This window comes from Procambarus clarkii, chromosome 27 (assembly GCF_040958095.1).
Source record: "Procambarus clarkii isolate CNS0578487 chromosome 27, FALCON_Pclarkii_2.0, whole genome shotgun sequence".
Taxonomy (NCBI): Eukaryota; Metazoa; Arthropoda; class Malacostraca; order Decapoda; family Cambaridae; genus Procambarus; species Procambarus clarkii.
This window is the reverse complement of record NC_091176.1, coordinates 13408208-13435178: the sequence shown is the minus strand read 5'-3', so window position 1 is coordinate 13435178 and position 26971 is coordinate 13408208. Positions and strand designations below refer to the sequence as shown.

The window sequence follows — 26971 nt, the reverse complement described above, 5'->3', positions numbered from 1 at the left end:
CCTTCAGCAGCCAGCACATCTGCTCGTTCATTCCCACATATTCCAACATGGGAGGCGATCCACAGAAACTTGATGACTCTTCCATGATTGGTTAGTACCCTTACAGCTCTATTGATTTCAGCGACTATCGCAGGATTTTCTGTCCGATTTTTACTTAGGCTTTGTAGCGCTGCTTTTGAATCAGTTCAGATCACTGCACCATTAGTGTTTCGTTCAAGGAATCTTAACGCCATAACAATGGCAGTTAGCTCTGCTTGCGTTGAAGAGGCATAGTTCTCAATACGCGCTTTTTCTTAATTTCTGCGTTGAAAGACATTTTTCCTAATTACAGTGTATGCTGCACCAGCCCTTCCATTGACAGTATTAGATGATCCACCAGGATAGATTTGATCTAGTTCATCTCCGGCTTCTTTATAAATTTCCTCGAGATACTTGTGCCTCATTTCTTGTGGTAACATATTGGACTTTTTCGTTGCCATCTCATTGATGATGATCCTGCATGAGTCATCCTCCCAGGGAGGTAACTACAAGCATGTGCTCACGGGCTTACTCAAGCAGGTGAATTTCTTCAAGGCAACAGACTGATCTGTGGTGTAATTTTTTGCTTCTCCTGTTTCTTCCTGTAAATAGCACAGAACTCAGTTTTTTCTTGGTAATATCATTATAATGGGGATCTTTGGCAAGTTTAGCATTCAGTTCCTTAATTCTGCTTTTAACACTGGGGAGGGACAACTCTCTTGTAGATTAGATGTTTTGGCAGTTCTTGGGACTTCAAGAATGATTGTCATGGCTTCATTTTATATGCTTTCAAGCCTTTACAATGAATATGGAACTCGGGACCCCACAAGGAGGAGTTTTAAGCCCCACACTATTCAGTGTACTTATAAACGCCATTGCAAATTGATTTTCCGGCAGGAACACTACAGGTGGGATATGCAGATGATGTTCTAATACAAGCTCCCACCTTGGGAAAATTAAACAGTCCATTGAACTCCTTGGAAGGAAATGTATTGAGCTCGGTTTCACTCTCTCCACAAACAAGACAAAAGTATACTCTCATCACCAGCGGGGAGAAAATGAAGAACTACAAATTAATGGTGTAACACATGAATGGGTTGATCACTACTGGTACCTTGGCGTCACTGTCGGCTCTAACAAGAGAAAGAAAGAGGAGCTAAACCAGCTCATAAGAACATGCAAACATCGCCTCAGGGCACTGAAAGCTATGGCCTGGAATGGACATGGAGCCTCTATTGCCGTGCTTAAAATAATGTACACAGCTTAGGTGCGCTCCGTCATAGACTATACCGCACCAGTTTTATGCACCTACTCCCAAAGCGATATAAACTGGGAATCAATGGATCTGAGATGGGAGAGAAGAGACATTGATAACAAAGCTGGGAGAAGCAGCCCGTCCTCCTAAGGTTTCAAAACGCCAAAAAATACGGTTAATTTAAAGTGTGAATTAATCTCTCCTAACCTAACATACTAAGGCAGAGGACCCTAAACAGAAAACGGGGCAGTGCGTTACTCTCGTGAGCCGCTTCCATTTTCTAGTACGACAATTTTTGGCCTTATGTAATGCATACGAGCGAAAAGCGACGTTCTTTGTAGGACAGGTTGTAGAGGTAGCAGAAAGGATTTTGCCCAATACAACATGTCATGTCAGAGAGGAAACACAGAGGAAACAAGAAGGGGAGACTAACCAGGAAGGATAGAGCTGGTCTACACTCTCGCTTTCTCAAAGCGAGATGGACACTGAGCATACAGTGCCAATGGGGGTCAGTGACAACTATGTATCAGTCTTTGATTATGGAGTTGTTATAAAGGCTGTGGCAAGAAGAGAGTTAAGAGTTTCTTTAAACGTGAATACCAGCTCAGATATTTCTTAAGAGAGAATAGCATAACAAATAGAACTCAAGAGAAAAACCTACACAATACATTAATGACTTCATATCCTGCAAATGCAAAGCAGCTGAAGAAAGATTCATGTATATATGTTTTGGTCTTTATAGATACAGGAACCAGGATAACACAAATACGCGTGGTTTAACAGACAATGCTTAATAGAAAGAAGGAGAAGTAACAGAGCATGGAAGAAATACTGGAGCACAGAACAGGTGAACTACAATACAGAGAAGACAGAGAAATTCGAATAGTAGAGAAGCAGTATGAGTACGAAATAGCATCCAATGACCAGCCTAAACTACTATATAGCAACATTAGGAGGAAACACACCTAGATGAGTATACATACACACAAATTGTATACAAAATATTTGTCCGACCAGTAATAGCGTATACAGTACCAGCGTAGAATCTCACTTTAAAAATCTCAAAATGAAGATTAAGAAGATATACGTTTGCTGCAAGACTGGTCCTAGAATTGAGGGTACTGAGTTAAGGGGATAAATTGAGAAAATTTAGTCTAAGAACACTAAAACAAAGTGAAAATAATAAGATTGAAATCCAGAAGGATGCTTAGGTTAACCTGCAACATAGCGAGAGGGCACAGCACATGCAAGGAAGTTAGACACGCTTACTGAAAAGGGGGAGTATGTGAAAATAAGGGAATTCCTGCAGGAAGTGAAGCAAGAAACAGAAGTCAAAGAATCAGCCACAGTTCAGACGAGCACATCCTGAGGAAGGGTTGGAGGGTGGGATGATAACCACCTTCCAGTGAAGCTAAAACTAAATTAAAACTGCTGGTGAAGCATTCGACACACCGGCCGTGACGGGGCACCTTCCCTGGCCTCCTCTACCTTCAACAACATACGCACCGAGGCGGCTCCCTGCTTCATCACTGTTACATGCTCATGGTGCAGTGGTAGTGCGTTGAAGCTTCCAGAGTAAACATACTAGAAAGTACATCGCTGTGTTTTGGTGCGTCGGAGAGGGAATACAACATTCAAATCCAGCTAATGACGTCATTGTAGGAGGAAAAATGCGTGAATGCGCTTAGGAAGTGCATTTAAGCATTCAACTTTTTACAGTCAGCTAAACTTAGTTTATTGTTAAAACAAAGGTCCGACAGGTTCGCGAAGTGTGTGTACGCAGTATGGATAATCCCAGTCGTTTATAATTCGTATTTATGGACATTTATCTCAATGTTCAAAGCTCTGACTTGAGACGTGATACATTCACTACCAGAAACTCTACATTAACCTAATCAAGACTATCCCACCATCAAAATTAAGGGCATGTTTAAAGCTGTGACTCGAAATACAAGGCAACAAATCCGCCAAATATTTTAGCTAAAAAATCATTGGAAATCTCACAGTTTTATCTTACAAATTACAGAAATGACTGATATTGTGCGAGGGTAAAAAACACCAACATGGCGGTAACACGCCCGGTACCCCAGGCTGCCCGCCTGCACTCCAGGTGACCGCCAGACTGGTATTATCCGGTGCTCGCGTGTACTAGGCTTGTTGTTCTTGCTCGCTTGATCATCTGTGCTCTCCTACTTGAGCGTCGGCTCTTTGGACCCGCCGCTCATCTGCCAATCTACTGGTGTACAGGTTCCTGAGCTTATTGAGCTCTATCAAGAGAGAGAGAGAGAGACAGGGAGAGCACACAAATTTAATCCACAATGGAATACGCAAATGTAATCCCCAGAAAGATAATGTCGTCCAAGCCACAACAAAACAGAGGCGACACAGACCTCCAGCATTAGCGTGTATGCAACAGCGGTCCTGTTACAAGAGGCTGGGAGGCAGGGCACGAAGACCAATAGACTTCACCATAATTGGCAGGTTGGCACACCCTGTAGAAACGCACACAAAACCAAACGTGACATTCTTGTATGTAAAATATGATTATTATTTGTGAGCTGGAAGAGCGTATGAGCTTCTTGACGGACCTGCAACAGAGGAAGGTAGAAATACCCGAAGCTCCTTACTCTGTCCTTTTGGGATGTAGTTTATTAGCTCAATAAACTTACTTAAACTTGACGTTCGTGATTAGAACTTTACTTGGGAACATACATATTTAGGCTAATAGTGGAACATACATATTCAGACCTGCTATCAGTGGAAAACAAACTAAATTGTAAAAAAAAAAAATTACATACACGGATAATGTTTATCGTGTATGAAGCCAATAGCAGTTCAAAGCACTTTACAACAATAACATATATTAAACAAAAAATATCTTATTTTTTAACTACAAAGTTATAAAATACAATCGAAATCCAGCTGAAGCAACAGTAGACCAAATAATGTAGAGGCAGCCTACTACTTCAGTGCTATATTCAAGACGTGTGGCATAGTCCAAGGGCTATATTCAAGACGTGTGGCATAGTCCAAGGGCTATATTCAAGATTTATGGCATAGTCCAAGGGCTATATTCAAGACGTGTGGCATAGTCCAAGGGTTATATTCAAGATTTATGGCATAGTCCAAGGGTTATATTCAAGACTTATGGCATAAGCCAAGGGCTATATTCAAGACTTATGGCATAGTCCAAGGGTTATATTCAAGACTTATGGCATAAGCCAAGGGCTATATTCAAGACGTGTGGCATAGTCCAAGGGCTATATTCAAGACGTGTGGCATAGTCCAAGGGCTATATTCAAGACGTGTGGCATAGTCCAAGGGTTATATTCAAGACTTATGGCATAAGCCAAGGGCTATATTCAAGACGTGCAAGCATAAGCCAATATTCCCTGTGTACTGAACAAACTCACAAGGGCCGTGATGAGAGTTCGAACCTACGGCCGGGATGATCCCAGACGCGCCTTAGTCGACTGTATACTGACCTTTAATCCGACGTTATTTGCATGGGGATTAAGGGATAAAAGGGACCATTCTTGATGACCTCCTCCGCTACCTGGGACTCCAGCTGCCCCTCACCTTGCACCTCTCTATTGTACCTGCCTCCCTCAGGACTACTGTACCTGCCTCCCTCAGGACTCAGCCCGTCCTCCTAAGGTTTACCAACGTCAAGAAAACGGTCAATTTATAGTGTTCTCTCCTAACCTACCAGAGGACCCAAAACAGAAAACGGAACGTTACGTCACTTTCGCGAGCCGCTTCCATTTTCTAGCACGATAATGTTTGGCCTTATGTAACGCATACGAGCGAAATGCGACGTTCGTTGTAGGTTGACAGGTTGCATGACTACTGGACCTGCCTCCCTTCAACTAGCCAGAACTGGTGCCCAGAGAGCCATCAGAGGTAGACGGGAACGTTGGGAGAGTAGAAATAGCCTAAGCTACTCTATCCTTTTGAGATGTATTTCTTTCTTGTCTCAATAAACATACTGGAACCTGAACGGGAACACTGGAGAACTATGTCTCCACTATCAGTGTTAATCAGTGTTAATGTTAAAGGTGGCACGGGCATGAATAGCCCGTAAGTGATAGCCCTTTTGAGCCATTATCAGTATCAATAGATGATACTGGAGAACTGTGGAGGTGCGACTGCGCCCTGCGTGACGGGAGATGTCTCCCGTGTTCCCTGGTGGGTGAGTCACGCCCTTGGTACTACCGCAGGCGCCTTCGGTACTCCAACAATCCAACAATGATTTCCATGTACTTCCTGATCTTCAGTCCAATCTGTCCCTTTGCCACTGGAGGACGGCGGCCTCCGTCGGTATTCACTGTGTGATGCTCCGCTGTCTCCCTCTGTGTATCTCTGAGGATTTGTTGAATATTTATTGCAAGGTTATTAAGATGTTGCTGCACCCGTCCTCTTACCTTATGTATTTGTGGAATCGACCAAATCGTTAAAAATCCGACGTATTAGTAAATTTATAGCACCTTATTATTGACGTTTTCTCTGCATTGTCCTCGATAGGTTAGGTGGGCTGCTGAGGTTTGTACGTTTCTGGTTAGTCAATACAGTTGGATTTTTTAGTAGGTGGTACGCAAGGCCTGGCTCAAGGCTGTAGCTCTTGAGACCCGACACACCGGCCACTTCCCCTGGCCGTCTTCGTCACGCTAATTATTGTGCATCTTCAGTGGTTTTAGAATATAAGTGTTGCCTTGCTCCCTCCCTTCCAGTTTGTCATCTTGGCATTTGTGTTCGTAACGCCTTTTATGTGAGTAAATCAGTTGTAACCTTTCTTTTTGACCTAGAGAAAGTGTGCAACTATCTGGAAATATTAGGCTCAATTACATTCCTTCCCAGGCAGTTTGTCTCTCTCTCTCGCTTAACCAATTTATATCTATTGTTTCGTGTTCCATTTGTTTTGCTATATTTAGTACCTTATTGCTATATTTAGTATATTTAGTACCTTATTGCTATATTTAGTACCTTATTGATATCTCCCTTGAGACAATCAATTGGCACCTCACGGTGATTCGAATCAGCGATCCGGGTTTATCCCTGTACTACGACAGCGCTCAAATTGTTTTTCTCATTGACTTATCACGTTAGTGTGTTTTTTTGTGTAATATCCCGCTTGTCATACCCATTCATCCACATTAACAGTCCCCGTGGCGCAATGGTAACACACTCGCCCCGCACTTCGCGAGCGATATGGCCTGGGGTTTGTATCATGGCCGGGGAGGATTGACTAGGCACCAATTCTTAACTGTATGCCTCTATTCACCCAACAGTGATTGGGTACCTGATTGTTAAACGATTGACGAGTCGTATTCCAGGGACACTAGTGAGTAAGTAAGGCTTACCATGACCTAAGGGAAGGGAAAGCTCTCGGCCTGCTAACAGGAGTCAGCAGTCGTCTGTTACTGTACCCATCTGTGTAAAAAAAACAAAAATGTACACTTCGATCATGTCATCCTAACTCTTCACCTCTCTAGAAAATGCAAATTAGGCTTTTGTGTTGAGATTAACTCCACCACAATATCATCCTGACCAACCAGCAAGTTTGGTGATGGGCTTAAGGTTATCAGTCTCTAGAGGGTTATTAAGATCACCCCAATAGCTTACTGGCCAACCAACAAGTAAACCTTGAGACCTGAGCATAGTTTATGACTAAGGTAAACTCAGTGTATATACACCGAGAAGTTGGTACACCTCTCAGTGTATACGTATATCCTAAATTGTTCCTGCTATGTACTGGTAAAGATTTAGGGCGAGATGTTAAGATTTAAGGCAATCGATTTAAGGATAATTCATTAGATTTAAGGCAATCGCTTTTAACCCTTCCCCTTTACCTCCACAGGTGCAGGACAAAACAAGTGACGATGAGCAACCTGAAAGTGCACGTGGTTCGTCTGAAGCCTGGAGACGAGGTGGGTGGTTCAAGTATGTTTATTGAGACAAGAAAATACATCTCAAATGGATAAAGTAGCTTAGGCTATTTCTACCCCCGTGTGGTGGGTGGCGGTGGTGGTGTAGGACTCGCTGCTGACGCTCTCAAGGGCTGCTGGGCTTACACAAGCACCCAGCGTGTTGATGTCGGCTGCTGCTGCTTCGCCCCGCTTGCATGAGGCGTCTATACCTGAGCTTGTGATGCTTCCTTACAACTCTGTTAAAAAATACATCTGCCTTTCTGATGCTCGCTAACGTGAGCCTCGCTACATTCACACGTAATAATTCACGCCCATAACTCACCAAAAAACAAATTAATCATAGATGTTTATACACTTATAAATGAGATAGCTTACAGAAAATTCCAGCACATTATTTACCTAAGAAAAAATAACAATAACAGCGTGATACGTAATCATTATGATTATATACTCTATAAACTAGATTTAGATTTAGAAGTTATATTTGTCAGTGATTTATAAAAATCATTACAGTTATAGCTGGAGTAGATATCAGAATGCAGAGGCACACGACACAATCAATTACAGTGTACTGTTGTTGATTGTATGTAGATTGTGAAAAACACAGTGTTTCATAGCGACGATATGTTGACACAAGCACTGGGCCTCTCGCTCAGTAAACTTTGCCACACGTGTTGCTTGGAGACCATATGTTGACATAAACACTGGTCCTTCTCACACAGTAAACACTTCCCCATAACAAGTATGAGTTAGTTTCTTTCAAAACAGCATACGTATTCGAGGAGGGAGAGGGTGTGGAGATCACAACCTGCTAGATACAGGCAGGATGGATCACATCCAAAACAATGAACACTACAATGCTGCGTGGATCTCAGTATTATCACTTCAAGCACGGATGGCGGCTGCCCAACCACCTATCAATATTCACACCAGAACTGAATGCCACCAAACCCTAAAAAATAGTAACCACGTCTGTTGGGGAATACACGGTCTACAGCGACTCCAAAAGTGCAATACAGGTCATTGTATTCTGCTCCAAGACAAGCAAAGTCTACCTGCCTACAGCTCCTCCATGGTCACCACTTGGATGGACATTCAATGAGTGACTGCCAGAATATTGTGGAGTATTTCACGATGACATTGTCGATAAATTCGTAAAAACAATATACAACAAAACGCACATCGCACACAACCAACTCCACATATTGCACGGAGAGGAGCTCAACACTCCATCATCACCCAAGTCGCAGCAAAATGAAAAACATGAAGCTCCTCAACCTGCAAGACAACCATCAACGCATCTCAGAAGCCTTGGATAGATAGATATAAAAAGAAATTGCGTCAAGCCATTACGACTATATAACACTTGGAATGCATCAGGATAAGGATTTGGGATGGGACGAGGGGAAGGAATGGTGTCCAACCACTTGGACGGTCGGGGATTGAACGCTGACCTGCATGAAGCGAGCCCGTCGCTCTACCGTCCAGCCTAAGTGGTTGGCTCAGATCCTTGGAAACACACATCGTACAGAGAAACAGACGTACCAAAGACCAGACTAAGGCTGGAACTCGCCAAACTAGCAACACAGCTATATAAACTAGACAAAACATAAATGCATCCGCACATTCAATTTTTGAAAATACTTTCATCTATCGAGATGTATTTTATATTAGCAATAAATATTTTCAAGCTTTTCATCACTACCCTTATAACTTCATGGATCTTACCCTTTAGGGTATTTTATAACCAAAACAATACTCACAGATAGGTGTTGTGAGGCTTCCACGGGAAGAATCAACCTTGACATCACGGCAACACATTTAGGTTCAAATATTATTTATACATCTCGCCATGTACACCTTCTGTGGTTGAATGTTCAATAAACCCTTGAACTATATGTTTAACACTTCTCTAACCCTGTCCATGGAGGACAGAAGAAAATGTATATATGATGGTTAGCATTGTAAATGTGTGGCCACGTCTGTGGTAGAAAATAATAATAAAAAAAAATAAAAAAAAACAGCGTTGGTACTTTGTGAGGACCCATTTCATAACTTTGTTTATTTTTAAGACGAACATGGTGACTGGTGGGAGAGTATATCTGATCGTGGTTGGTGGTTATTACAGGTGAAGGAGAAGCTGGAGGAGTACGTGAAGCGGGAGGCGGTGAGGGGGGTGGTGGTGATGACCTGCTGCGGCTCCGTCGTCAGCGCCACACTCCGTCTCGCTGCGGGACCCGACGGTGCTACCAACAAGGTAAACATTGACCTCACACTTGTAGCACTCTGTTGGCCATCACTCTTCTATACACTCTCACTCTCAGAAAACTACACTGTCTTGGTATATTCGTGTAAATCTGTAATATATCGAGCAAATATTGTTAGATATGTAAACATTTAGTTAATAGTGTTCGTGCTGACTCCGTGGATGACCCAAGAGGAACTTCTGTGTTTGGAAGTAGCGCTCAAACTCAAGTTTGGGGTCCTGTGAAGTCTCTTAGTGTTTACTTCAAATGGATAAAACATATTCATTCAGGGTAAATAAGTCCATAAACTTTATTGTGAAAGTATTGTGAGTTGATATAGTTCAAGGGGGTACCTGAGTAACAGAAACACCTCATTCCTTTTCAACGGGGGGGGGGGGGGGGGTTAAATTTTGTACTCTGAACTGGGTACACCTAAGGGTGGAGTGCTTAGCCCAACACTGTTCAATATCTCACATTAATAACTGACAGTCCCACACTAGCTGACAAAGCTGTCAGCTGATGACATTTGTGTTGTTGCAAATCCCCTAACTAGATTGCAACCTTTACTTGCTTTCTTTGCTTTCTTTGTTTTAACCAATGTCACACTCCATTCTACCATTCATTCCACGTACTTGTAATATCCTTGTCAGTGTTTCATGTGGTACCATATCAAACGCTTTAAGAGAAGTCCTTGTTTACTACACCTACTGAAAGTTCTTTGCATGAAAAGCTGGTTACCCTTTCCAAATGTGAGCAGGTTTGTAAGGCAAGGTTTATTTTTAACAAAATCACGTTGCGTAGATTTGACTAGATTTTTTGTTGATATAATGAAGGTATTGTATGTTGATATAGACTTCTTGGTGCAGGTATTGTAGAGTTGATAGAACTTTTGCTGCAGGTATTGAGTTGATACAGGCTTTTTGGTACAAGTATTGCGAGTTTATACAGACTTTCTGGTGCAGGCATTGTGAGTTAGGCAAGGCGATCGATTGGCTGTTATGGATGGCAAACAACTGAACAATGAGCAAGGAGGTTTAGGAAGTTTTACATTATAAAGTAAATAGGGCTAGATATACTATGTCAATCGCAACTTATATTGATAACACTAAGATCTTGATTTATATACGATCAACATTTCGAAGGAGCCAGTGCTGGAGAACATAAAAATAATGGAAATTACAGAAAGCGCATTGTTTCCTACGAAACACCTTTTTCCTTTTTATTGTATGACTTGATAATTTGGTTAGCTTTTTTCTTGTGCAATTTATAGAGCTAAGAAAACATACAACATACACTCTTAAAATCCTGCAATCTAGACAGCTGCACAGAATGTAAAGATTAAATAAAGTAATCACGTTATCGGTGCTTGGAGACAGATCGAAACGTACAAGAAGCACTTCGAGGTGGTTGGGATGTCTGGGACGATCAGCCCGAGTGGGACCCACCTGCACATCTGCCTCAGTGACCACCAGGGCGCCGTGGTGGGCGGTCACGTCATGGGCGATCTCGTTGTCTTCACCACCATGGAGGTCGCTCTCGGAGAAGTAATTGATGTTACACTTGGCCGTGAACACGACCCTGCTACAGGCTTTGATGAGCTAACTGTCACTAAAGACAGAGCCTAAACCATAACTCTCACAGGCTACAGTAATCTTACCGAAGCCTAAGGTAATCTTTCCACAGGCTTCGTTGAAATGGCGAATGAATGAAATGGCGACCAAGCCTGAACAACCCCATCAAGAGCTTCAATAAACTGACTTAAGGTAATTAGTCTCAATATAAATGTTAATAAATTAATGAAAATATTTTATATATTTAATTTTGTTCCTTGAATATTCTATAAACGTCTTTGGAAAGAGTACAAATATTATATCCGTGTCGTCTCGACATACTTCTATATATTTGACAGTCAGTACACAGACTGTAAAAAGCATATAGCAAATATCGAGATTTGTAGTAACTTTTGAGCCCATTTGTCTGCGCTGCCATGATCTATGCCATATTTTTACAATATAATGCGTGATAAAAAAATATTCTGAAATGTTTTGTGTATTCTTGTTCAACAGGATAATTAAATGCCCGTGTAACATCTCTATTGGTTAGAAAATATATATATATATATATATATATATATATATATATATATATATATATATATATATATATATATATACAAAGCTTGTGTAGAGTAGAAGACAGTGAGAGTATTGGGTCAGACAGGTTGGGGGTGGATCTGGATTCAACGTGGATTCTCTATATCAAACAAAAAGCCATTAAGGTGTCAATCTTGATACGCACCATTAACTATGCTAGAGCTTGAGAAGGGGGGCTAAGGCTATTCTGTGACTCTCATCTGCCACACTCACGCGAAGCTAAAGAATGGCAATATGGCACCCGATTGTTCCATGAGTGTGGAAATAGGTTTCTAGCAGCACTTGTTACTCCAGCGACACAGCATAGCAATACAGTACAGTGTATAGCAACACACTTTAGCAACCATTGTGTGTGTAGGACGAGGGAGGCCCACAATAATTAAGTTTATCTTTTCTGTAAGCCCCAAAGGTTGAGAGGCCATGAGTCGAGGTGACTTCTACAGGGTTTTTGGAAGCACTCCAGATGTCCTCGCTCAAGAAACTAGATAAAATATACCAGAAAGGTTAGCCAGTAGTGCCTTGGTTTCTAAATACACTCTTCACTAACTCTCTCTCAACATGGAATATTTTTTGTACATCTACATTTGTGCAGCTTCCCTAGACTATATGAAGGGGGAGTACAGTGTGTCAAAAAGCTAGCTACGTGGTGCTAAAATCCCCATCACACAGGATGGTTAGTCATACAGAGGCATGTGATAAGCAGTCTGCACTGGCAAACTCTGTGTATTATGAGGATATCATCATGAACACAAGAGTGAATAAGGTAACAGTGATACCTTTGCATGGAATATAATGATCAGCTGACCTTAAAACTCTCTTGAAAACAAAACCACAATAATCAGACTTCACAGAAGTCGCTGGGAATAGCAAAATGAGCTGATCTTTAGTTGAGAGGGGGCTATAGGATTGACCCCGACCCGCCTTTGATAGTGCCCCTAATACCCCATGTGTCATCGTGCAAAGTTTGGTTAGGTTAGATTCAAGCACCTGACCTCCAACCTTAGACAGACAGCCAAACATTCAGTGTATGCAGACAAGAGAGAATGTCTGTTTGTCTGTCTGTCTACCTGTCCAAGGTTGGAGGCCAGACTCTTGGGACTAGCCTCACCCAATTTTGTACGGGACGGACATTGGCTCGTCGGGGTCGGTCCTATTAGGAAGGAATCGAGCCCCATAGTAACACTCCTACATCATTGGTGAAAGTTAGCCGGCCAAGTCCCCTAATTTCTTCACCAGAAAAAAATAATACGTGAATTCAATATTACATGTTCCGAGACGGGAGAGGGAAGGAGAAAGGGGTAGACAGGTGAAGAGTGGGTATTCTGGGTATGAACTTAGCTTTGTTTTTAATATTACAGTCATATGCCATAATATATTAGTACAGGTATCCACGAGTAACCATGATATTTGTCAAAAGACCTCACTTCCTCCTAGCTGCTGTAATTCTCACTTCCTTCACCAAGGGGCTTGCAAACATATATATGTTTTCATTATTTATCCAGACCAAAGAACACATATACATTTTCACATACAAGAATTTGGACACGGTACATAAATTTCGTTTAGGAATACAGGAAGGTGATAAGTTACATACATGTATCGCATTCACATAGAAATGCACGTCATTCGCTAATTATGTAAGATTTATTAACTGGTGAGGTGAACATCCTCTACAGAAGCACTCTAGAAAATGTAAACAAAAAAGCTAGTTATTATCACATTAAGTAACTACACACACAAGATACTCTAGGTACACTAGCTACTCTGGATAATGTAGATACACTAGATATTCTAGAATCTGGATACTGCATTTTTAAAGCTATTTTAATATTTCTGAATATCATATTGAACCTATTTAACAACTTATTAAAAATTACTTTAAATATCTCGTCAGACTGTCTTGGCGTTCACTGAGAGCTATTGCATCCGGTTCTTAGCCCCTGGTCATGAAGACAATGTGTCGAGCAGCCAAAGGATATTTCCAGACATTTCTTACGAAGTATGGATCAAGATGAGACAAAATAGAGCTCTTTTCTATGATAAACACACTAGACAAAGCTGCTTGGTCAGTAAAAATAATATTAAATCAACATACATCCAGTATTCCCTCTGATCTAATATTTACCTATCATTGCCCTTCAAGATCCATATTCTCACCTTATCTAGTCTAATATTTCTCAGTATCTATGATATTGCACAACCCATCCTCCTATTTAGATAGTACCTATTGTGACGATCGTCAATAGTCACGAATTCGTACGTTCTTAGCCTTCAGATAATAGTATACTGACTAGTAAGGAATTCTTTTAAAATAAATGAAGTTAAAAAACAAACTTAAATATTCCTATACCTAGTAAAGCACACATATGTGCTATATTAGGCCTTTCACATTTCTTCTACACTCCGTGTCTTCGTCTCTCGTGAGTTCCTCATTTAGTTTGATCACTGTCAACGTCGTTCCGTCGTCGATGTCCAACGTTACAGATCGGCTCCCAGTCTCTCAATCTCACTAATTACGAAGTCCATGTGCTCGTGTGTGGGCGTAGGCGTGCAGGTGGTGACCATCCGGATGAAGTTGACTAGATTCTTGCAGGCGATGGGCTGGTACCCGACCATCATAGTTCCCTGCTTCACCATCCGCGCCTTCAGTTCTGGAGCAACCTGAGGACAACATCAACATTTAAGAAGTTGTTATTCACCTCATAAGGTAAGTTAAGAAAAGTATCAGGAGACAGCACTAAACTAGTATGACTATATGAGACCTGACGGGACGAGAACTGGTTAAGAGCTAGTATAGTGGGACAGACTATGAGGAACGGAATGAAGGAACGGTGACCAACCGCTTGAATCCTCGGGGAATCGAACGGTGACCCTGCCAACAGTGAGGTCACTGCTCCAACTTGCGCCCAGTGAATGGTCACAACTCGTGTTAGAAGTACACGTAAGAGATCCTACTGGCGTGTCCAGGGTGGGGCCGGCCTATGTACTGAAGAACTACGCATCTGTCCTGAGCAGCTTAACATTGTAAATAATATAATACAAGTATCATTTACAATGATACTGACAGCCAAAATTTAGAACCCAAACAATTTGTTGTATACAGTATACAAATCGCCACAGAGTAACCGGAAGCTCTAGCAAAGAATGCATCATAGATTTTGTGTCGTCAGAAGTTCTATGAAAGATTGTATCATTCTTCCATAAGAGATTGTGGTTGACACGGATGCACAAATTAACTAATACTTCCCAGCGTCATAATGTTAATTGCTCCTTCCAACATTAGTTTCACTTCCCAAAATAATATTTGTCTTTTTCGATGTAATAAAATAAAATGTTCCATGTAAATTGTGACCAAACAAAATTATTCGAATAAGGCACGAAATACGCTTGAAGCTATTATAGTCATGTTCAACAAATACTTTATCTGCAATTAAAAGTTGATAGTTAACAATAACAGTGATAATCTCTTCTGTAAACATACTGAAAACTGTTATGGTGTTCCTGGCGACTGCACATCACATCAGAGTTATACTAGCATAACAATATTGTTCTCCAAGTTAAAAATTTATCTGAAATTAATGTACATTTAGAACAACACCCTCGACACACAGACAGAAGAGTAAGAGGAGACATGATCACCACCTACAAAATTCTCAGAGGAATTGACAAGGTGGACAAAGACAAACTGTTTAGCACGGGTGGGACACGAACAAGGGGACACAGGTGGAAACTTAGTACGCAAATGAGCCACAGAGACATTACAAAGATTTTTTTCAGTGTCAGAGTAGTTAACAAATGGCATGCATTAATTAGTAATGTGGTGGAGGCTGACTCCATACACAGTTTCAAATGTAGATATGATAGAGCTCAATAAAGTCAAGAATCTGTACAACAGTTGACTGACTGTTGAGAGGCGGGACGAAAGAGCCAATGTTCAATACTCTCTCTAATATTGTGAGAGAGTATGAAAAGTATTAAACGCAATACAAACACATTACACGCAATCATAACTATATGAGTGTACACACAACGCGCTTATCACATACACAACGCACAGTATACACATACAACGAAATTAACACATAACACATACCTACACAACACACAAACAATTTTGCTTCACTTTTTTTTTTTTTTTTTTTTTTTTTGAGATATATACAAGAGTTGTTACATTCTTGTACAGCCACTAGTACGCGTAGCGTTTCGGGCAAGTCCTTAATCCTATGGTCCCTGGAATACGATCCCCTGCCGCGAAGAATCGTTTTTTCATCCAAGTACACATTTTACTGTTGCGTTAAACAGAGGCTACAGTTTAAGGAATTGCGCCCAGTAAATCCTCCCCGGCCAGGATACGAACCCATGACATAGCGCTCGCGGAACGCCAGGCGAGTGTCTTACCACTACACCACGGAGACTGCTGTCACTGTCCACTACTCGCATCCCAAATCGTTCTCTCCATTTGCCACTCCGTTTTATATAAAATTAAGTAAAATGCTTTACTCAACACAAAACTATAAACTCAAGGAACGTCATGAAACTGAATGTCAGCATTAAGTTTCTTTGTTTAATAATTCGTCGTATTATAACGGATTGGTCGATTCCGTAAAGCTGTGACTGACGTATTATGCGAGAGGACGCTACAGCATTCACATAGTATCATGACGCTTTGTCATTTCCAGACGATCTTTATGTAATAAGATCGTGATTTCCATGACATGAACAGAGATGTTGACGGAGACAAAATATAATTCAGCATCACGGCCCAAGGTGTGCTGAGGCATTGCACCGCGTCCAGCAACACATACTAATTATATGGTAGCTATGCTGTCAACTACCTTGCTTCTGTGGTCTGTTCCTCTGGCTGCTGTTAGTATTGGTTCAAGGTCAACCTTTTGGTTCCTGGTGACCTTCACGGTCTTGGCTGTTTCTCGTTGCCACGACATCATTTCATCTTTCTCTGATTGTTACAAAGAAATAAGGATCTTGCTCTTACAAGTATTTGCATTCTCTCATGTTTCTAAATAATTATCACCATTCTGCCCAGTTTCTCTTCTGATTGTCCCATCCATGAAAATATAGGAGACGCCTTCTGAATCTTGTTGTTGAAGATTCGCTGCCTGGAACAAAAAGTTCCAAGTAGCACGGGCTATGGTGAGCCCGCAGTTCTGACTCCTCTTAGCAAGCTTAGAGCTTTCCATTCCCATAGCTTTAAGCCTTACCCCATTAGCCGTCTCCTAATGCCTTACAGCCCGCACCATAGGATAATAAGAAGAAAAGAAAACCAGTAGGCCTATGGTCTATATCATCCTCATTTACTCATGTTTACCTATTATTATAGTCAATACAGCGACGGTTTTCCTTCTTGTAGGATCTATGTTCGATCCCCAATGGTCCTAGTGGTTGGGCACCGTTCCTTCATTCAGCCCTATTATCCCAGCTCTTGTATTGTCTCACTAGCGACTTCCCCAAGGAAACATTATAATAATATAATACATTAATACAATATCACCATGAAGATGTATTATCTCCTGCCCTCACCTTTGAGAGTTTGACCCACCACTCTGGGGTCTCTGGGAGGCCCCTGAGGCTCGCTGGGATGTACCAGAAGCAGACGTTGGTACACTGTGGCTCTTGTACCAGCCTGAAGCCAGGACGGCCGGCTACCTTCTTACTCAAGTACCTGGGATAAGGAGACAATGAGTTCCTAAACATTGGTGTATATAAGCACCTACCACAGTCATATTCACCTAAACAGTAGCCTAATGTTTTGTCAATGGGTTGAAATAATCTGGCTGTATATAATTTATACTTAAGATGAAAACTGAATACAAAAAGCATCAGAATGTCGTTTGATCAGCATTCTCATACAAACATTTAGTCTCTTAATGGGTTCCTTAAAGAAAAATCTGCGGCGATACTTCTCGTAGTCTTCAAGTGTTGTAATTGATAAAACAACGGTTCTTCTTTTATCTCAAAGATAACCTGTACGAGCTTTACACTTCCACCAGACGACCACCACCACGATATACCCACCTGGAGGCGCTGAAGGCAGCATCAACCCTCTTCTCGAGGGCGTCCAAGCCGTGGAACTTTAGGAAGACCCATAGCTTGAAGGCGTCGACCTTGCGCCCACACTGGACGCTCTTGTCGCCAGTGTCGTAACTCACGTCGTAGTGTTTGTCTTGCTGGAACAGATACGTCGCCCGCGCAGAGTTGCACTTTTGCAGAAGGCCCTGTGGGAGATCTTAATATTGTAATTGAACCTTCGAAAGACTCATTTATTTTCGCCAAAGCACCAGACAAAAACTATTAAAATTTAAATCAAAGTATTTGACAAATATGGACTAAGGCCCTGAACCCCCCAAAAATCCAGAAACCATTGCATCAAGCCAGAAGTATTACATGTACGCAATGTAATCTAGCAGAAAACCCGATAGTCTACAAATATTAATATGGCAATTGCATCTTGGTGTTGGGGTTGAGAGAGACGTAGCGGACATAAGGAGAAGTTACTCACCCTATGTTTGGTGAGGAAGACGGAACACTGGAGGGACGTTCCCAGCATCTTGTGAGGGTTCCAGGCCACCGAGTCTGCCCTGGGAAGCAATATTACATCAGTCACTAGCTCCAGGACAGCTTGGATAGGTAGCGAAATGTATAGCAAACATGGAATGCAACTAGATTATTGAAATATATGTAGACAATGAGAGACGAATAATATTAACACAATGGAGGTGAAGTAGCCACCCTACCTAGCAACCCACATTAGCCACCCTACCTAGCAACCCACATTAGCCACCCTACCTAGCAACCCACATTAGCCACCCTACCTAGCAACCCACATTAGCCACCCTACCTAGCAACCCACATTAGCCACCCTACCTAGCAACCCACATTAGCCACCCTACCTAGCAACCCACATTAGCCACCCTACCTAGCAACCCACATTAGCCACCCTACCTAGCAACCCACACTAGCCACCCTACCTAGCAACCCACATTAGCCACCCTACCTAGCAACCCACATTAGCCACCCTACCTAGCAACCCACATTAGCCACCCTACCTAGCAACCCACACTAGCCACCCTACCTAGCAACCCACATTAGCCACCCTACCTAGTAACCCGCACTAGCCACCCTACCTAGCAACCCACATTACCCACCCTACCTAGCAACCCACATTAGCCACCCTACCTAGCAACCCACACTAGCCACCCTACCTAGCAACCCACACTAGCCACCCTACCTAGCAACCCGCACTAGCCACCCTACCTAGCAACCCACATTAGCCACCCTACCTAGCAACCCACACTAGCCACCCTACCTAGCAACCCACATTAGCCACCCTACCTAGCAACCCGCACTAGCCACCCTACCTAGCAACCCACACTAGCCACCCTACCTAGCAACCCACATTAGCCACCCTACCTAGCAACCCGCACTAGCCACCCTACCTAGCAACCCACATTAGCCACCCTACCTAGTAACCCGCACTAGCCACCCTACCTAGCAACCCACATTAGCCACCCTACCTAGTAACCCGCACTAGCCACCCTACCTAGCAACCCGCACTAGCCACCCTACCTAGCAACCCACACTAGCCACCCTACCTAGCAACCCACACTAGCCACCCTACCTAGCAACCCACACTAGCCACCCTACCTAGCAACCCACACTAGCCACCCTACCTAGCAACCCACACTAGCCACCCTACCTAGCAACCCACACTAGCCACCCTCACTAACTACTCTTAACTAGCAACCTACACTAGCCATCCTCACTAGTATTGCTAACGAGCTACTCACTAATAATTACCAATAGCCACCCTCACTAGCAACCATCATAAGCAACAATTTCTACCAACACCTGACTAGCAAGAACCACTAGCCACTCTTACCTATCCACTCCAGCCATCAGGTGCTTGTATTTCTTTGAGAGCATAGCAGTACCGCCCCAGCACGCCTGAGAGAAAGAGAAGAGGACTCAGCGTTAGCTTGGGCACCCCACACATGCACCACACACCCCACACATGCACCACACACTAGGCTCCCACACCCCACACATGCACCACACACTAGGCTCCCACACCCCACACATGCACCACACACTAGGCTCCCACACCCCACACATGCACCACACACTAGGCTCCCACACCCCACACATGCACCACACACTAGGCTCCCACACCCCACACATGCACCACACACTAGGCTCCCACACCCCACACATGCACCACACACTAGGCTCCCACACCCCACACATGCACCACACACTAGGCTCCCACACACCACACATGCACCACACACTAGGCTCCCACACCCCACACATGCACCACACACTAGGCTCCCACACCCCCCCCCCCACACATGCACCACACACTAGGCTCCCACACCCCACACATGCACCACACACTAGGCTCCCACACCCCACACATGCACCACACACTAGGCTCCCACACCCCACACATGCACCACACACTAGGCTCCCACACCCCCCACACATGCACCACACACTAGGCTCCCACACCCCCCACACATGCACCACACACTAGGCTCCCACACCCCACACATGCACCACACACTAGGCTTCCACACACACACTATAAGAAAGATTCCTTCGCTGCTTCGGAGTTGTGGTTACAATGCATTGGTAGAGTGATTATGCAATTAGCGCTCGTCTCAAAAAATGGAACAGAAACGGTAAGACAGGTTTTTTCTATAGTAAATTTATATTTTTCTATAGTAAGAAAAATAGAGAAAAATATTTTTTCTCTTTTTCTTACATTTTTATAGAACGTAAGATTTCTCTAAATTATTTAAACAATTTAAATCTAGATATATGTATGTATGTGTATACAGGATATGTGGAAGCTGGTCAGAACTGCATTTCACCTTTGAAAACGCAAATTAATGACACTATGTAGAAAGACACCTCGAACACTGTTTATGTAGAACAGACGTAAATCTGTGTATTACTGTTAGATTAGCATTTTAAAAGCACCGAATCACCTTCTGTGGTTGAGTGTTCAATAAACCCTTGAACTATATGTTTAACACTTCTCTAACCCTGTCCATGGAGGACAGAAGAAAATGTATATATGCTGATTAGCATTGTAAATGTGTGGCCACGTCTGTGGTATAAAAACAAAACCAATTTCATCATATAGTTCAATAGACTTTAAAAGGTGATTTTTCACTAATGTATACTGTATCTGATTTGAAGTTTGTTAAACCAACAATGCCTTTTTATAAATAAAAGAAATTCATTAAGAATAATCTGATTTTTTTTTACTGAACTGTATAGTGTGAGGAAGCGTTTGAGAAACATGATAACATGATTGAAATATATAAATAGATGAAAGGGTATAACAGAGATGAAAGGTGTTAAACATACCAATTCAAAATAGAACACAAAGCAATGAACATAAATTGGATAAGTGTAGATTCAGTAAAGACCTGGGTAAATACTGGTTTGGAAACGGTTGTTTGATTTATGGAATAAATTACCGGTTAACATAATAGACAACCCATTCTCATTCAATTATAATAGTTATAGTAACAATTTGGTCGAGTATGTACTGCTGGACACAAAAAAGTTCACGTTCTGTACTACAAATTTTATAGTCCAAGAAAACGCTAAATCCCAATGTTAAACATTTCCAGGTCTAGAATAGCATATATATGTACTATATTAGGCATTAGGCCTTGGACTGCTCTTACTGGTTAGGTTAGGTGCTTTGGTTACATTACATATTTAAACGAATGCTTTTGGGGTAATTAAGTAGTACAAACCGTGAACTTTTGGGGGTTCAGCAGTATATGTTGGATTGGGATGTTTGACCAATTAGTTGATATAGGTATTATCATTTTAGGAGGATGTGTTGTAATAGACGAGGGATCGCTGGATTGTTTCAAACGTAGGTTATACATACGACTGAGATTGGGCGGACAGGGCTGCTTCGTATGGATCAATGGACCTTCTGCTTAATTATTATGTTCTAATGTAATTGAAATAACAGGTGAGAGATGTACTGGGAACATTATGGACTATGGGAATATTATATGGCATATTATGAACATTGGTGACAGTCCAGTTGCTAAAGTCATTTAAGTCTTAATAGCAGTAAATATTTTGAGGATGCAGAAGCGTGTACATTTAAAGTTAGCTATTGCAGTCCTTGAGATAACAAGTTTTAATGGCAGTAAACTATTAAAGTTAGCTGCATAATTACTGAGGTACTAAGTATTTATAAGTTCTGATAGCTATAAAAATTAAAGTTGGTTTAGCCACCTAGATTGTAAGCAAATTAAGTTTTAATAATAAGCCATTAAAGTCAACTAATGTAATCAAGAAGGTACTTACGTCAACGTGGAGCCAGAGACCTTCCTGGTGGCATACATCGGCCAGCTCTTGAAGAGGGTCGAAGGCCCCGAGGACGGTGGTGCCAGCCGTGGCGTTGACGAAGAAGGGCTCAGCGCCCCTCTCCCTCGCTGCCGCAACAGCCTTCACCAGCTCTTCCGCCTTCATCCTCCCCTGACTGTCTGAAGCAACACTTACAACATTGTCCATCCCAACACCCAGCCACGAGGCGCCCTTGCTCACTGAATAATGTCCCTGTGGAGTAATGCATCTCTTTTTCACGGCAATACGCTTTTTGAAGGATTCACAAATATACATATCGTTATTGTACTGTATTTAGACAAACAGCTGTAGCTAGGAATGTATTGAGCTAATGACAGACAGCTGGAGAGAGGAACAATACAAACCTGATCTGAGGTGAACGCCACGAGGGGTTTGAGGCCAAACACTCCGGTCCTCTTCACGTCTGGATACTTCTTGTATCTGGCCATCACCATACCGTACATGTTACTCAAGCTTCCACCTGTAAGTCAGGGTTCCTGGTCACTATCCACACAACTGACCACACTCGAGTCTCGCCTTTACTGATTACAACCAACCACTTGGATGGTTATTACTTATTTCATTCGTTATATTAAACATATGCCAGTGCAAAATATGGGTGATTAATGTCATTTCAAGGAGGAATGATTGGAATCTCTCTCAGATTATATATATGCCAGAGTCCATACCGGAGTCAAAACTTCCTGGGACCTAGGCGTGTGTTGGATCGTTTAGTGCGATCACTGTACTCTACATATTGATTTATTTGCGTTTAGATGTAAGGATGTGTAAGGAGATATAGGGAGGGAGTGAATGTTTGGACGACTAGCGAGTGAATGTTTGGATGAATAGTGTGAACATGTGTATGTGTATTCACTGTTTGTTCCTGCAGGATCAAACTGCTAGCTCTTGGGCCCCATCTTTCTAACCGTCGGTTGTCCTCAATCATATCTACTACATATTTGTCTCTCGCTCACATACACATCCCCACGATACAGCCCATAGTATCTGTCTAACTCCAAGATACCTATTTACTGCTAGCGGAACAGGACCATCAGGAATAAGAAACTGCCTGGGCAGGGAATCGAACCCGGGCACTTAGGTCTGCAACCCCTGAGCGCTTGCCACTCGGCCGTGAATGTATGTAAACGATTCTTCGCGGCAGGGGATCGTATTCCTGGGACCGTAGGATTAAGGACTTGCCCGAAACGCTACGCGTACTAGTGGCTGTACAAGAATGTAACAACTCTTGTATATATCTCAAAAAAAAAAAAAAAAAAAAAAAAAAAAAAAATGTATACTCACCTAGTTTTACTCACGTAGTTGTGCTTGCGGGGGGTTGAGCTTTGGCTCTTTGGTCCCGCCTCTCAACTGTCAATCAACTGGTGTACAGGTTCCTGAGCCTATTAGGCTCTATCAAATCTAAACTGTGTGTGTGTGTGTGTATGTATGTAAGGGATGGGGGGAGGGGGAAGGAGAAGGGTAGGAGTGTGAGGAGGCTGGTCTCACCAGGAGCGAAGATACCGTCACCATTGGGCCATCCGTAAAGGTTGGCCAGCTTGGAGATGACGTAATCTTCCACCAACATAAACACCGGGGCCACCTCGAACGTGTACCTGTGAAGAAAACACAGCTGATAGGAACACCAATACTCCACCACTCGTCTTTCTCATTCACACAAACTAATATGATGATCTTAGAGTACAGTGAGTATTTGGCTGATTAGCTTATTTTCACAGATATGCATAATTATATATTTATGTAATTGTTTTGAGGATAATCTTACAGTAATTATGGCAGCCTATGAATATGTGTAACGTAAAAATATAGTTAAAATATAAATATTATTTAACTTGTGTGTATATATATATTATATATATATATATATATATATGTATATATATATATATATATGAAGCGCCGAGCGAGTGTTTTACCACTACGCCATGGGGGGGACTCTTGTTAAACCCGATGGTTCTGCTCACCTAGCATTAAATTGGTACCCGGGGACTAGTAGAGTAGACTTGTGAGTTGTATCCTGGCCAATCCCGTCCTCTAAAAGAGACAGAAACGCATTTTGACGCATATTTACCTAAGGCCAAAAATCTTCTTACTAGAAAATGGTAGCGGCTCACAAAATTGATATATTGCCCCATTTTCTGTTTTGGGTCCTTTGGTAGGTTAGCAGAGGGCACTTTAGCGCGACAGTTTCTTGACGTTGCGAAACGTTAGGACGCAGAGCCTCCTCTGGGGCCTGACAGCTGAGTGGACAGGGCTTCGGATTCGTAGTCCTGAGGTTCGGGTTCGACCCCCGGAGGAGGCGGAAAAAATGGGCAGTTTCTTTCACCCTGATGGGGGTTCACCTAGCAGTAAATATGTACCTGGGAGTTAGACAGCTGCTACGGGCTGCTTCCTGGGGATGTGTGTAACAAAAAAGGAGGCCTGGTGGAGGACCGGGCCGCGGGGACGCTAAGCCCCGAAATCATCTCAAGATAACCTCAAGAAGGATGGGCTGCCTGGGCAAGGATCAAGGCCAGGAGAACCTTGATAAACATAAAAGGATTACTGGCGCACGACGCCTTGCGTATTAGTGGCTTTATTAAATGCAGATTGTATAATGTAACAGTCAATTAACCACTGCATCACGTTCTGTATATTTTAAGAAAGTATTTTTAAGGGTTTGAGCTATAGGATGGGAAAATTGTCAACCTGCTAACAGAAGTTAGCAGTTGTCTGTTCCTGTACCCACCTGTGTAGGACAGACGGGGCGAGACAGCTGGGCGTCCTTACACCCTATGAATCTGTTTACCTAGCAGTAATAATTCATAATAATTCAAGTAAATAGGTATGTTGTTGTTGTTGTTGAGTTAGGGGCGACGACGATCGTGGGATCGGATGCGCCCCGGCGTACCCGTGAAGGGTGAATCGCAAAGCCAGGAAAGGCGAAATGCCAAGCCAAAACGCTAAACGAGTGACGCCAAGCACTAGAAACTAATATGCCACACGGCAAAGCTACGCACAAAGGGAGAGGCAGAAGCACATAACATAACAGGGCAAGCAAACAGCCAGAAGGGCACACAGCATGTCATAGAGCAAATACACAAGAAATCAGAGCACATACTTGCCCGGGAACTTGGCCCGCGGGAATCTTACACTGAACGCCTCCCAGAGCACCCATTGCCAAGGGTCTCGTCCATCCACCGGGGACGCCATAACACCCGGAACTGGGGCAACAAACACCTGCAAACTGGGGACCCAGATGGTAGAACTCACGAGGCGAGAAGTCGCTACTCGCCCCCACAGGAAGGGAACTTGCCCCCCACGAAAGCACTCCGGTCCGTCAGACAGCAGTAACTCGGCAATCTTCGACCAGTGACCCGGTGGCATCACAGACGCCGGCAACACGTCCCCCAGGGCCCCAACGCGCACCCGCACCACAGGGGTACCCGCGGCCCCGGGCACACCACCAGACGACAGCAGGGAACGGCGCGCATCCTTCCGTAACGTCACCACCAGGCCACGCCCAGCACCAGAGTCAACACCATCCCTGGCAGCGGAAGCCACCACCCCCCACTGTGGAGAGTCCCCCGGCGGAGAAAGAACCGAAGGCACGTCCGAGACACAGGCACCAGCACCGGCTGGCACATGGACCTCCGCCACCACGAACCGCGGAGACATCGACTCATCCGTATCCACACTGTCAACACCCGAAGCCCCACAGTCACTGAAGTCACCAACGTCGGCCCAGGAAGAAGACGAACGCCGGGATCGTTTGGGCACCGGCCGGATATCGTCCGAGCCGGTAAGTGACCCAGAAACACGGGTACCACGAGCCGAAGGAACCGACGCCAGGACGGCAGCAGCCTCTACCACAGGAGGAACCGGGCCACACACAGCAGGAGGCTCCGCAGCCACCCCAGCACCAAGCACATCCGGGACCCGAGTCACGGACACAGGGCCAGGAGCAGCATCAGAAGACGAGGGAGAAGACAGCGACGTCACACAGGGAGCTCCAGGAAGGCCCACGGGAGCAGCTGGGACAGCGACAGGATCAGGCAGACCAACCGATGGTACCTCAAGAACCGGAGGAACGGCAGGCGCCGCCGGGGAAGCTGCAGCAGCAGACGGGACGCGCACCACCTCGTCAACATCACCGGAGACTGCCTCCAGAGGGAGCGGCGGGAAATCCTCGTCGCGGAACAAGTTGACAGGAGCAGCAGGGGCCTCAGAGCACCCAGCAGCCTGATGCCCCAACAGGCCACACCGGAAACAGGTACGAGGCTGCCTGGCATAATACACCCGGACGTAGTATCCCATAAGCCGGACAGAAGAAGGTATATCCGACCGCAGGCGCATCCCCAACGTGCGAATGTTTGTACGCCTCCCAGCATACCGCCCCGAGGAGAGCGTGTTCACCCGCACGCTGACAACAGTACCAACCCAACCCCTGCAGGAGGAGGTCATCAGGGAATTCCAGGGGCGCACCATGGATACTGACATAAGTCAGGGCACCACTGCGGTCCGAAATCGCCACAGAGCCGGCATCGTCTGGCAACGGCAACGTACGCCCCCCGTACCGACGGAGGAAGTTCCGGTGTTCGTCCTCCCCCACGAACTTAATAACAACCCGATGGGCCGTAACTAGCTCCACACCGTAAACAGCTTCCACCGGGACACGAAGCATGTCACACATCACCATCTCGATGGTCGGATAACCAGCCTTACAAGTGAACTCCAGGCCCACGGAGTTCACACGCTGAACAGGAGGAAGATGGCCCCCCATGTCAGAACTGCCACGTCAACGCAGCCAGGCAGGCAACAAAACTGGTAGGGCAGGGACGCCCACACCACCTGGCGACCAAAACAGCAAACAACTCCAACAGCCACGGAGGGTCGAGAAACGTCCTCACTCCACGGCTGCTAGCAGTCGACTCTGTAAATAGGTACTTCGCTGTTATTCTACTGTTGTGG

At 43.9% G+C, this 26971-nt stretch overlaps 2 protein-coding genes across 3 annotated transcripts in view; one reads left to right on the top strand and one right to left on the bottom strand.

The window, feature by feature from the left end:
* Positions 1-11252, top strand: part of LOC123762681 (bifunctional protein GlmU) — a 30561-nt gene extending 19309 nt beyond the window's left edge. Inside the window, exons 2-4 of the mRNA XM_045749355.2 lie at positions 7131-7200; positions 9329-9457; positions 10823-11252. Coding sequence (XP_045605311.1) covers positions 7153-7200; positions 9329-9457; positions 10823-11071 — 426 coding nt within the window. The 5' untranslated portion in view covers positions 7131-7152 and the 3' untranslated portion in view covers positions 11072-11252. The remainder of the gene's footprint in view (positions 1-7130; positions 7201-9328; positions 9458-10822) is intronic.
* Positions 11253-13079: 1827 nt separating this feature from the next.
* The window catches only part of LOC123762679 (cysteine sulfinic acid decarboxylase), a 28481-nt gene continuing 14589 nt past the window's right edge, over positions 13080-26971 (bottom strand). For both annotated transcript variants that reach the window (XM_045749352.2, XM_045749351.2), the window contains 8 exons: positions 23510-23616; positions 22366-22481; positions 21962-22213; positions 19497-19561; positions 18117-18195; positions 17633-17832; positions 17138-17279; positions 13080-14260 (listed from right to left, as the gene is read on the bottom strand). In XM_045749352.2, the coding sequence (XP_045605308.1) occupies positions 14078-14260; positions 17138-17279; positions 17633-17832; positions 18117-18195; positions 19497-19561; positions 21962-22213; positions 22366-22481; positions 23510-23616 (1144 nt within the window). In that variant the 3' untranslated portion in view covers positions 13080-14077. The remainder of the gene's footprint in view (positions 14261-17137; positions 17280-17632; positions 17833-18116; positions 18196-19496; positions 19562-21961; positions 22214-22365; positions 22482-23509; positions 23617-26971) is intronic.